The sequence below is a fragment of the Phocoena sinus genome, chromosome 10 (genome assembly GCF_008692025.1).
Source record: "Phocoena sinus isolate mPhoSin1 chromosome 10, mPhoSin1.pri, whole genome shotgun sequence".
NCBI lineage: Eukaryota > Metazoa > Chordata > Mammalia > Artiodactyla > Phocoenidae > Phocoena > Phocoena sinus.
The window spans coordinates 583,189-595,657 of NC_045772.1; the positions used below are offsets into that span (position 1 = coordinate 583,189).

The following is a 12,469-nucleotide window of genomic DNA, read 5'->3' on the forward strand; positions in this document are numbered from 1 at the left end:
AATGTCCTCTATCTTTAATTTTTGCCTTTTTAATTACAATGGGTCTTAGCATGGTCTTCTTTGGGTTGATCCTGTTTGGGACTCTCTGCGTCCTGGACCTGGATGTCTTGTTTCCTTTCCCAGGTTAGGGAAGTTTTCAGCTGTTATGTCTTCATGTATGTTCTCTGCCCCTTTCCCTCTCTCTTCTCCTCTGGGACCCATTTGATGGTGTCCCAGTGCTCTCTCTTTTTTTTCTAAATATAGATTACTTGCATTTTCTTTTTTTAAATTTATTTTTGGCTGTGTTGTGTCTTCGTTGCGGTGCGCAGGCTTCTCATTGCAGTGGCTTCTCTTGTTGCGGAGCACGGGCTCCAGGCATGCAGGCTTCAGTAGTTGTGGCATGCAGGCTCAGTAGCTGTGGCTTGCGGGCTCTAGAGTGCAGGCTCAGTAGTTGTGGCGCACGGGCTTAGCTGCTCTGCGGCATGTGGGATCTTCCCGGACCAGGGATCGGATCAATGTCCCCTGCATTGGCAGGCGGATTCTTAACCACTGTGCCACCAGGGAAGTCCTGAGTGTTCGCTTTAGGGACGCTCCTGTACAGTGACAATGTATTAATGTTCAATGGGGAAAAACTTACCAGAGGATTAAATACTTGGGCTGTTGCTCTATTTCACTCCTCTAGTTAAGCCAAACTGTAATGGGAAAGCCGCTTGGTGCACCACTAAACGACAGCCAGAGGTTCTTAAAAGCTCCTGTAACTGGAGTCCAGCCATGTGGACCTGCCGCCCACAGGCCACGTGCCTTCTTGCTCCTGTGTTCAGGTTCCATCCCTAGAGCCACTCAACTACTGTTTACACGCCCAATGACTGTTCTTACTGATCGCTGTTGACTGCTCAGTGCCAGAAATGGCACGTGTGGGGCGGGGGGGGCTAGCACTTTACAAATGAAACTAAGGCTCAGAGAGGTTGAGAAACTGGCCTGAGATGGCACAGCTTCTGGGTGGCAGTGCTGGGATTCAAACAATGGTCTAACCCCAAAGGTCAATAAGCACACAATACTTGAACAGATTTCCCTTCAGCCCACGAATTAGTGGAAGCCCACAGCACCTTACCTTCAATTGTTCCCAGGTCAGATGTGATCTGAGATTCAGGACTTCCCACCACAGAAAAACAGCATGTGCCATCCCAGTGAGTTCTGGGCAGCAGCTGAGGGGGCGTGTCCACACGACTAAGTCGTGGAATGTTCTCCAGCCTATAGGTCATGATTTTTTGGCACCTAACTTAAAAAAGCAGAATCTGCTTTCCAGAGCTTTTGGGATTTATAACTGGAGACGAGAAAGCGTGGACGCGCGGCACTTTCTCCAGACGACACCCCAGATACAGTCAGGTCGTCCCCAAGCCCCCAGCCACGCGTCACTAGCAGATTACATGCTTTTTCTTAATTTCATTTTTCAAAGGTGTCACATCTTCAGATGGGCTTCAAACAGCCAAGCAACCCTCCTGCCCTCGACAAGCGACACTCGGGTGCTGTGAATGGCCCTCGAAAGCCATGCCAACCACGTCTCACTGACCCCTCGCTGCTTGGTGCCCTGGGTGCCCACGTGGGACACGGGCTGTCTCGGGAGGTGGGCGGGCTGGGCTGATGGGAACACGAAAGGTGGCAGGAGCCGAGGGCAAGGGTCAAATCACATCCTGCACTGTGAGTCACCTTGAGACTAGCTGGGGTGCTGCAGCCCCCACCGCCCCCACCGCCCTCACAGCGTGTCCCCAGGACAATGGTGGGCGCTGGGCCTCAGCTGCACCCCTTTATCCAGGATGTCCACCTCCCTCCGACAACAGCAGCTACGTGCATCCCTCACACCGTGAGCCCAAGATCTGGGCTTGCATTGTCGTCTGCTCATGGTACCTTTTCTGCATGGTCACGACAACTGTAGTTTTGGTGGAAGCTAACACTTGGGAACTTTTAGACTTCTTCCATGAAAAGGGTTCTCGGACAGCTATCAGTGATTCCTCCTCACTTACGACGTTCACTTCAAGGAATCGCCCGATTATGAAATTGGAGAAGCAAAGCAGAAGGAGCTCCTTGCAGCGGCCAGAATTCCTGGAGAAACAAGACACAGTTTAGTGTGAGTCGTAAGTAATAGAGGCAGGTTCAACACAATCTCCCTTCGTTCACACAGGGAAAGTCACAGAGCTAGCAAACCAGTCACCCTTAGCTTTTTTATTATTAATTTAAAATTAATTTATTTCTTTATTTTTTTCTGTGTTGGGTCTTCGTTGCTGTGCGTGGGCTTTCTCTAGTTGTGGCGAGCGGTGGCTACCCTTCGTTGTGGTGCATGGGTTTCTCATTGCGGTGGCTTCTGTTGTTGCAGAGCACGGGTTCTAGGCGCACGGGCTTCAGTAGCCGTGGCACGAGGGCTCAGTAGTTGTGGTGCACGGGCTTAGTTGCTCCGCGGCACGTGGGATCTTCCCGGACCAGGGCTTGAACCCGTGTCTCCTGCACTGGCAGGTGGATTCTTAACCACTGTGCCACCAGGTAAGCCCACCCTTAGCTTTTAATAATTCTTTTAGAGGGAAAAAATGGACGTTCTAAAATAAGCAATGCTAACATTTTCCCAAGCTAAAATCACACACTTGAAATGGTATTGTCTGTAATTCTCACGCTTAAGAATGGAAACAATATTTCTAGTACTCCCAAGTTTAAATCAGAGCTGTGTAACGTGACCAGAGACACCACCTCCCACTCTGCCTTCTGCCCACTTTCCGCTGCTGCTCGAGTCCCGGCCCCACTGTCACATGTTATGGAGGCACCACGGGGGCTGCATCACCAACCACTGACTCGAGGACTGCCCTTGGCTCAAAGCGTCACCCGTGGCGTGAAGCAAGGCGCTGATTTAATCAGAGCCACCCTCTGACAAATTTTAAATCACCAAGTGTAGATGAGATGAGGGAGGGGAGAAGGACTGCACCAAAGCACCCAGCTGACAGGGGACCAGCAGGCAGAGCCGGGGGTTCTGGACACGGGGAAGGAGGCAGGAGAGGGAAGGGCCCACGAGGGCTCGGGAGCCTGTGTCTGGCTGGGCTGCCTGGGTGGAGGGAGAAGGGCAGGCAGGTCTCAGGGCCGAGCTGAGGCCAGGCCTGGGGAGCAGCAGCAGGGGCCTCGGGGCCCCAGCTTCCCAAGGCTGTGGGGGCTTGGCCGTGCCCGTCCTCTGTAGTCAGGAGTCAGCGGGGGTACCCTTACTCAAGCCACTTTCTCCACTAGCGCTTTTCCTTGTGATTTCGTCCCATCAAAATAGTTACCCATACTTTTTACATCCAACCTATAAGTACCATAAGTGAAACCGAACAAGACAAACGTGCAGATGCCTGCGAAGTCAACTCCCTCCATACCCTCCAGCCACGTACTTTGCATCACAGGTAACCACGATCAGGGTTTTTCCACCTGGAGGGATGAGCCCACCAGGTTCGGGCTTCTGTGACACATCCTTCTCCTTTTCTCCTTTACAGGCATAGTCATCTGGGAGATGAAATTTAAATCCAAAATTAGACCAAACGTGAACTGTTCTGACAGTGGTGGTGCCGGTGGAAGGGACTATCGCACACAGACGAGTGGCCGAAGCCCCCGACAGGTGAGCGACAGGCAAGGGGGCTGCAGGCATCCTCTTCCTCATTTAGAATCATTGCAGGAAGCAGCTCGTGTAAAGCACGAAGCAGCTCGTGTAAAGCACGCCGGGCATTTCTCCAGCTGTTTTAGCCCCAAGTATCAGAGAAGGGTCCAGACCAAAGAGCCCACAGGGTAAACACTGCCACTAGCCTGCCCAGACCCTGGAGCAGCTGCACCAGCTCCCGGACCCGACAGGGCTCGCGCAGCTGATCCAATGGCAAACAGCTGAAACGTCTACCTGGAGAGGCTTCTCTGTTGTTCACCAGACTGCTCTCCAATGTCTGATAGGTTTTGTTTTTCCTGCAGCTGTCTAATGAGTTAATATTTTCATCCGCAAAATTCTTCTCCTTCTCAGGAACGGAAACAAGAGACACTTCGGGGCACGTCTGGATTTTATCCAGCATCTGAAATCTGAACTGTTTAGCTTTATCCCAGCCACCCAACTTGCAGCTGACTAAGTTTTGAGGAATGTCTCCTTTATTCCTGGAAAAGGAAAATTAGCCATGAACAGAGATAGGATTTCTAAAGCTAAAATACTGTTACCATAAAACAGAATTCAGTGTAACTAGTGAATGGCAATTGCAAATACTTTTATGAGTATAAGTAAAAAGGCTATTTCAGGGTGGAAAATCTAGAAAGATATACATAACGGAAAAACAAGCAAGCAAAATAAAATCGGTTCTACAGAAATTCTTAAATCACAGTTTGTACTTCTGTTTGAGTGGCAAACTTACTCTATCCAGATCACCACATTTTTGCTTTCTCCTTCTTTCAGCGTTCCAAAATTTGTCATCCTCGTGACTTCAATGTCACCTTTGTTTTTCAGTAAAAGGGCTCCACAGGCCTCGTCAGCAGCCTCCTGGACCGCAGAGGTGCCCCTGGATAAAGCAGCCACAGGACAGTGTCGGGGTCAGCGTGGGCGGGCGGTGTGTCCTGAGGCCCCACCTGCCTTCCCTGCCCTTCCGGGCCGCACCAACCACAGGGCGAGGGGATAAGGGGCCAACCCCAAAGAGGCGACCAAGTAAGGATGACACTTAGAACTTCTGAGTAAGACAGCAGATCACCCTGAAGAAGAAACAAGCCCTGCTGAATCCAGAGGAGAGGAGGGCCCTGGTGGGAGCTCTGGGGATCTGAGAACACGGGCGGCCTTCGCCAGCTGTGCACCCCCCGAGCCCCGGGACTCCTCGCCCCCGCACCCCCCAGCCCTGGTCACAGAGGGAAGGGTGTTCAGTGCTCCTCCCCAGACCCTCCCCAGCTGCCGCAAGGGGCTTTGCTCGTCAGGGACCCGCTACTAAGCTTTCGTTGGAAAAAGAGTGTGGCTTCAAAATATTTGAAACTAATTAAATGAGAATTTTTATCTTTAGAAAATGAGCAGATTCCACCCTCCCGTGAGGAGGACCATTCGTCCCCCTCTGTCCTCCTGACGCTGCCATGAAGCCCGGGCGCTGTGCCCACCGCTCACCCTCAGCTCCTTCCTGCCCTCCCTGACCCTCCCGTAGTGCCATCTGGAAACAGGCTCCTTCACACCTGGTCCCTGTGCACTCACCCACCCAGAGACACCCTCCACCACAGCAGCCACGCCCTCTCAGCCAGCCCCCCTTAACTCTCTGCTGGCCACACGGCCCTGCCCGCCCCCCACTCCCCACCTTCCTCTCCTCATCCACACGGCCAGGGCCGCCCCGAGATCGGACAGCCATGCCTCAGCCCCCGCCTGGGGCGGCCATGGGAGCGGTCATCTGTCCTGGCAGACGGCCAGCCGTAGCGGCTTACGGGCAGGCAGGGGAGCACCAAGACGGGAGTCAGGAGCCCCCTGTGGGTTCTGGGCGGAACCCACCCGGAGCCTGGAGGGGGGATGCTGGACGCCGCTACAGGCCTGGCCCGGAGGAGTGCAGGTCCCTGCTTTGCACACGACACTTCGCTGTCCTTCAGACCCTTGAGCGGGCAGCCGGACGGTGCGTCCGAGTGCAGGGCAGCATCCTCCACTTGGGGCCAACGCCGTGGAGCTGGGACCAGGACGGGAGGAAACCACGGTCAGGATGTAGTACAGGGACCACAGCATACAGGGCATCTGCTGGGCGGACAGGATGCGGGGCCTGACTGCTTACCGGGCCAGCGACCCCTCCACCGCTCACCCCAGCCCCGCACTGACGGGGGGACGATGAGGGGCTGCACAGGAGCTGGGGATGGCTCACGGCCAGTGTCTGCAAATGAAGGTGTGACGACTTCCCTGGCCCCGTGAAGACGGCTGCTCGAGGCAGACGCGTGGAGCTCAGGGGAAGGGCCCGACTGGTCACCCTTACGGGGACCAGCTCCCCTCACTGGAGGGGCCAGAGTCCACTGCAGCCGGGCCACCAGGGGAGGCTCACCCGAAGCTCACCGCCCACTGCCAGGGAGCCCCCCGCTCCTGCCCCCACCCACTCCATTTGGCAGACGCGGGTCCTCTGGAAACACGGTGAGTCACAGAGCAGGTTAAGGGAAGTGCTGCGAAGAATCAGACAGACAGGGCAACAGGGACCCAGACTCCCTTCCGACGAACACGCCGGCCCTGCGGATGAGATGGCAGCTGCTTCTCTTGGATGGCCAGCTTGCACCAGTCCTGGCTGCCCTCCCACGATCCGCCCCTGCCCACGGCCATCAGGAGCCCAGTTAACTGTGCTGTGAAGACAACGATCAGGAAGCCCGCGTCCCAACAACACGGAGCTCTCTTAAAGTGGCAGAAGGTTCCGAGTGACGATACCCAATGTGGGCAGGGCCGACGGCCAGCAGGATCACAGAGCCAGCAGGGAGCCGAGGCCCCGGTTCGGCCTCCAAGATCCCGGCACAGATGCCTGGCAAACAAGCGCCTGCTTGGCCTCACATCCTCACATCCCTGGGCCCATCAGACGGACTGAAGCCAGAACTCCCGGGCCTCCTGGGCCTTCCCGGTGGAGGGGGCAAGGGTATGCATCTCCCGCACTTCGCTGTTCCAAGGACGGGCAGAGTCATTCTCCAAAAGGAGAGCAGGTCCCGTGGGGCAGGAGGCCGTGTCCACCAGACAGCCTGGTCACGGCAGGGCCCACCTCACCATGTTCCCCTTCTGCCCACACCCCGCCCCCAGCACATCCCTCCCAGCTGTGCCAGGCAGCTCAGTCCTCCTGAGATGGGGCTCCCCTGCCTGCCTGTCCTGTGGCTCATGAGACACTCCTCCCTGCAAGCAATCTGCTCCGCTGAGAAGATCAGACAATAAACAGAATGACTTCAGAAACCACGTAACGAGCTCCCTAAGACGAGCACTACGGAGAGAGCAGCAGAGACGGGGCGGGAGCTCGGGAGGCCTGCCGTGCTGCATAAACACGCGTGTTGGAGGCACGAAGTCACGGGCGCACAGAAGGAAGAGCCAGATACAGGAAATTCAGTAATTTTAAGAACCGACCAGGACTTCCCCGGTGGTCCAGTGAGTAAGACTCCACGTTCCCAATGCAGAGGGTCCGGGTTCGATCCCTGGTTGGGGAACTAGGTACTGCATGCGTGACGCAACTGGCATAGCCAAAATAAAACAAAGAACTGACCACGTCCAACGTGTTCTACAAAATGCCAACATGTGAAAGAACACAACACACAAAGCCCACGAAAATATGGAGATCATCACCATGAGCTCCAGGATCGAGAGGCAGCCTCTCACTCAGCCTTCAGGCAGCTGTGAGGACCCCCAGCCCCCAGGAGGGCTCTCCCTCCAGCCCCGCCAGCTCAGGGCCTGGACGGTCTGCTACCTGCCTTGTTCAACCGGCTCTCAGACGCACCCCAGGCCCCCGCCCCCTGAGCCGCCGCCTCCTCACCGCCTCTGCACTGGGGTCACGCACAGGGCCCTCCACGTGTAGCACGACTGGCTGCTCTCCACCACCACTGCGCTGACCACGTCGTGCCTCTGTGGCACGTAGCCTTCCGGGAGCTTCAGGGAGTCCAGGGAGAAAAAGATGTAGTCGTTGATCACCCCGTTCCTCCCACAGAGGCTGGACACGCAGACCTGCAAGCACAGCACCAGACGCTGGCAGTGTGCACGGGGCTGCCGCAGCCAGTGAGGCTCAGGCCTGGTCTCGGAGGAGGAGCAATGCCCCCAGCGGGACCGGCCAGGCAGGGAGCAGGGCCCAGCACACACCTCCACCCGCAACCTCAATTCCCTCCTCTGTTCCAGTCCCCACTCCCCAGACCACAGCCGTCGCTACGAGCGAGGGCAGAGCCCACACCCCACTCCACGCATCCCCACCATCAGACGCTTTAACACTCCTCGTCCCTTCGCGACCTAGAATTTAACTATGTGAGTGTGCAGGCCGGCCGCCGGTGACCTCGGTTAAGACATCAGGGTCTTCTCTGCCCGAGACGGACCCTCATTTATCCTGACCTCCCATCGCACCCAGGACCCCGGGCCGCTCGAGGCTCAGCACCTACCCGGTCCACGCGCTTGTACCTCAGTGGCTTCACCGAGATGGCCTCACTGCTCCACGTGCCCGGCCGGATCCAGTACTCGGCCTCCACCCAGTCCCCCTTGCAAGGCTTGAAACCTCCAAGGCAGGGAAACCGGGCATGTTACTTGGTGATGCAACATCAAAGTGTACAATTCACTCTGCAGTTATGTTTCTGCTCTGAGACACACATGACTGGTTGAGAAAGGTGCTCTCTGTTCCTGTTAGGAACCAGCGTATCCACCTGGATTCTTTTCCAGATTTACCCACGCCAACGAAGCAGAGGCTGTTACAGGCCAACCTGTCTTCCTGCCTACAAGGCAAGGGCAGGGGACCTGGTCTGCACAGTCTCTGGACCCCATCTGATTTCAGATACTCCCCAAAGTTCAAACAAAGAAAAACATAACGAAGTGTCATCAACAACTGCAACCAAGTGGGCAGAACGGCAGCCCTCTACCCACAGCCCTGGCCCCAGGAGGTCCGGGTGCATGTGGCACTCCTCTGCCAGCTCCTTGCAGACACTGTGAGTGCCCTCCCCATCAGGGACACCCAGGGAGCACGGTGACACAGGGAGATGTGCTCACACCTGAGGCCTGGGTGGCTACGGGTATCCCAGCTCAGGAGAGGGAGCCCCTCGGTGTGCCAGGGAGCTGGTAGGGTGGCCGGGAAAGCGGGGAAACGGCAGGGGCAGTGACGTGAGGTGGCAGCCAAGCCGTCCTGACGTGAAGCGGGGAGAGAGTGGTCTGGACAGGTTGGGCGTGGCGCGCGGTGTAGCCACAACCGGTGATAACCTTTTGGTTGTTTCGTAATAAACATTTTTGCAGCAGTTAAGCTCAAAAAACAACAGTGCCTAATGAAATATGGAGTTTGTTTCTCAAGAATGCTGGTGACGAGCACACAGCAGCCCAACCACCTGCGGACACTGCTACGCAGCAGCGGCACAAAGCCACTGGAGGCAAAGCTCCTGAAGCACCAGCTTCCAGGTCGGTGGGTGCTTTAGGCAGACTGACAGACGCACAAAGGCAACCCAGCTACAGAGCACCCACAGCAAAGCCACTGCTCAAACAAACAGACCAGAAGGGAAAGGGCCAGCAAGGCTGGCTGGTCCATACAGGGCAGGCCTGGGGGCAGAGCAGGGGGGCATCTGGGGTAAAGAGCTCCAGCCTCAGGGTGGGGTGGGATGTCAGAGGCCTGGGATGAGATCCAGACAGGAGGAACCAGATGTTGGGCAGAGGCTTTAAGGGCAACACTCTGAGGACCTGGCAGATGAAAACCGGTCCCTGGTCCATCACAAATCTCGTTATGAACATTAAAAAAAAAAAAACCCCACAAAACCTAATTTTAAACATGAAGCAGAAACGCATCCCGTGTACCTTCACACACACTCTCCAGGGAGAAGTACGTGGTCTGGTTGATGTAGCCGGCGCCGTCCATCAGCGAGGTCACGCAGCCGACCAGCACTCGGGTGCTGGAGTCGGAGAGCCCTCTGCCGTGGCTCTTGCTGTTGTCTTCCCATTTATCTGAGACGGCTTCCACCTGCAAGACAGGCAAACTGCTACTTAAGACATACTGAGGACTCCAAGGAAAGCAAACCTCTGGCCAAGACCCCCTTATGAACACTGAGGCAAAAATCCTCAATGAAATACTGGCAAACTGAATGCAGCTGCATAAGAAACGCCCCCACCACGATGGAGGGGGGTTTACCCCAGAATGCAAACGTGGTTCAACAAATGAAAATCAGTCAGTACCATCCAGCACACTGGTAGAACAAAGGAAAAAATATATGATCATCTCAGCTGATACAGAAAAAGCATCTGACATAACTCAACACCTTTACACGATAAAAACACTCAATCCAATAGAAAGAGACTGGAACTTCCTCAATAGGATAAAGGCCACGTGTGAAAAACCCACAGCTCACATGACACTCAGTGGTGAGAGACTGAAAGCTTTCCCCCGAGGATAAGGAACAAGGCAAGGATGCCTGTTTTCACCACTTCTGTTCAACATAATACTGGAAGTCCCAGCCAGAGCAATTAGGCAAGAAGAAGAAATTTTAATATCCAAATTGGAAAGGAAGAAGTAAATTATCTATTTATAGATGACATGATCTTACAGAAAACGCTAAAAAATCTACAAAACACCTCTTAGAGCTAATAAATGAATTCAGCAAAGTTCCAGCATATGAAATCAATATACAAAAATCAGTCGTATTTCTATACACTTGCAATGAACAATTTAAAAAAGGCAACTGAGAAAACAATTCCATTTATGATAGCATCAAAAAGAATAAAACACTTAGGAATAAATTTAACCAAGGAGGTGGAAGACCTGTACACTGAAAACTATAAAATGTGGCTGCAAGCAGTCAGAGAAGACACAAATAAATGGAAACACATCTCACGTTCACGGATTAACATTAAGACATCAATACTACCCAAAGTGATCTATGGATTCAATGCAATCTCTATCAAAATCCCAATGATATTTTTTGCAGAAATAGAAAAACCCATCCCAGAATTCATATGGAATCTCGAGTAATGCTGAATAGCCAAAGCAATCTTGAAAAGGAAGAGCAAAGTTGGAGGACTCACACTTTTTGATTTCAAAACTTACTACGAGGGCTTCCCTGGTGGTGCAGTGGTTAACAATCCACCTGCCAATGCAGGGGACATGGGTTCAAGCCCTGGTCCGGAAGATCCCACATGCCGCAGAGCAACTCAGCCCATGCGCCACAGCGACTGAGCCAGCGCTCTAGAGCCTGCGAGCCACAACTACTGAGCCCACGTGCCACAACTACCGAAGCCCACACACCTAGAGCCCGTGCTCCACAACGAGAAGCCACCACAATGAGAAGCGCATGCACTGCAACAAAGAGTAGCCCCTGCTCGCCGCAACCAGAGAAAAGCCCACGCGCAGCAACAAAGACTGAATGCAGCCAAAAAAAAAAAAAAAAAAGTAAAAAACAAAACAAAAACAAAACAAAAAAACCCAAAAAAACTTACTAAAAAGCTACAGTAATTAAAAGAGTATAAAGACGGACAAAATACCAATGAAATAAAGAGCCCAGAAATAAACCCTCACATATCCGGTCAAAGGTGCCAACAAAGGTGCCAGGACCCTTCAAGAGGGAAAAGGTCTTCTCAAAAAACGGTGGTGGGAGAACTGGCTCTCAGCGTGCAAAAGAATGAAGTCAAACCCTCATCCAATACCATATTCAAAAATTAATTCAAAAATGGGTCAGACTTAAATTTAAGAACTAAAACTATAAAACCCTTAGAAGAAATCACAGGAGAAAATCTTCATGATCTTGGATTAGTTAATGACTTTTTTAAGTGTGACATCAAAGGCATAGGCTATTAAAAAAGGATAAATTGTACTCCATCAAAATTTAAAACTTTGGTGCATCAAAGGATATTATTGATATTAAGAAAAAGTTTAAAAATTCACAGAATGGGAGGAAATATTTGTAAACCACATATCTGATATGGGATTAATATCCAGAATATATAAAAAAACTTCTACAACTCAACAAGAAAATAAACAACCTGATTAAAATATAAGCGAAAGAACTGAAAAGACATTTCTCCAAAGAAGATATATAAATGACCAATAAGCACATGAAAAGATGCTCAACATCACTAATTATTAGGGAAATATAAATCAAAACCACAAGAAAACACCCCTTCACATCCACTAGAGTGGCTACTATCAAAAAATGGGAAAATAATTCACCTTGGTGGAGATGTGGAGAAACTGGAACCCCTGTGCTGCCGGCGGGAATGCAAAATGGTGCAGCCACTGGGGAAATTTTGGCGTACCCTCAAAAAGTTAAGTATGGGATTACCATATGAGCATGCAATTCTACTCCAAGGTATAGACCCAAAAGAATTGAAAACTGGGACTCAGTAAGGTGCTTTTCACAGCAGCATTATCCACAACAGCCAGAAAGTAGAAACAACGCAAGTGCCCATAAACAGGTGAGTGGAGAAACAAAATGTAATCTATGCATACAATGGAATATTATTTAGCCATAGTAAGGAATGAAGTTCTGATACATGTTACACGGATATGCCTTGAAAATATTATGCTAAGTCTAATACGGCAGACACAAAAGGACTAATATCATACGATTCCACTTACGTGAGGTACCCAGGATAGTCAAATTTATAGAGACAGAAAGTAGAATAGTGGATTACTGTTTAATGGGTATAGAGTTTATATTTGGGATGATGAAAAGTTATGAAAATAGACAGTGGGTATGAGCGCACAACAACATGAATGTACTTAGTGCCACTGAATGGCATTAAAAAATTTAAATTAAAATTAATTTTATGTTATGCGTATTTTACCACAATAAAAAAACCTGAATAAAAAATGAGCAAACA

At 52.0% G+C, this 12,469-nt stretch overlaps 1 protein-coding gene across 1 annotated transcript in view; it reads right to left on the reverse strand.

Moving 5' to 3' along the window:
* The window catches only part of MOV10L1 (Mov10 like RISC complex RNA helicase 1), a 44,633-nt gene that overhangs the window by 28,344 nt on the left and 3,820 nt on the right, over positions 1–12,469 (reverse strand). Inside the window, exons 3-9 of the mRNA XM_032644147.1 lie at positions 9,455–9,617; positions 8,068–8,180; positions 7,458–7,645; positions 4,377–4,520; positions 3,881–4,125; positions 3,384–3,495; positions 1,885–2,079 (exon numbers count right to left, since the gene is read on the reverse strand). Of these exons, the coding sequence (XP_032500038.1) occupies positions 1,885–2,079; positions 3,384–3,495; positions 3,881–4,125; positions 4,377–4,520; positions 7,458–7,645; positions 8,068–8,180; positions 9,455–9,617 (1,160 nt within the window). The remainder of the gene's footprint in view (positions 1–1,884; positions 2,080–3,383; positions 3,496–3,880; positions 4,126–4,376; positions 4,521–7,457; positions 7,646–8,067; positions 8,181–9,454; positions 9,618–12,469) is intronic.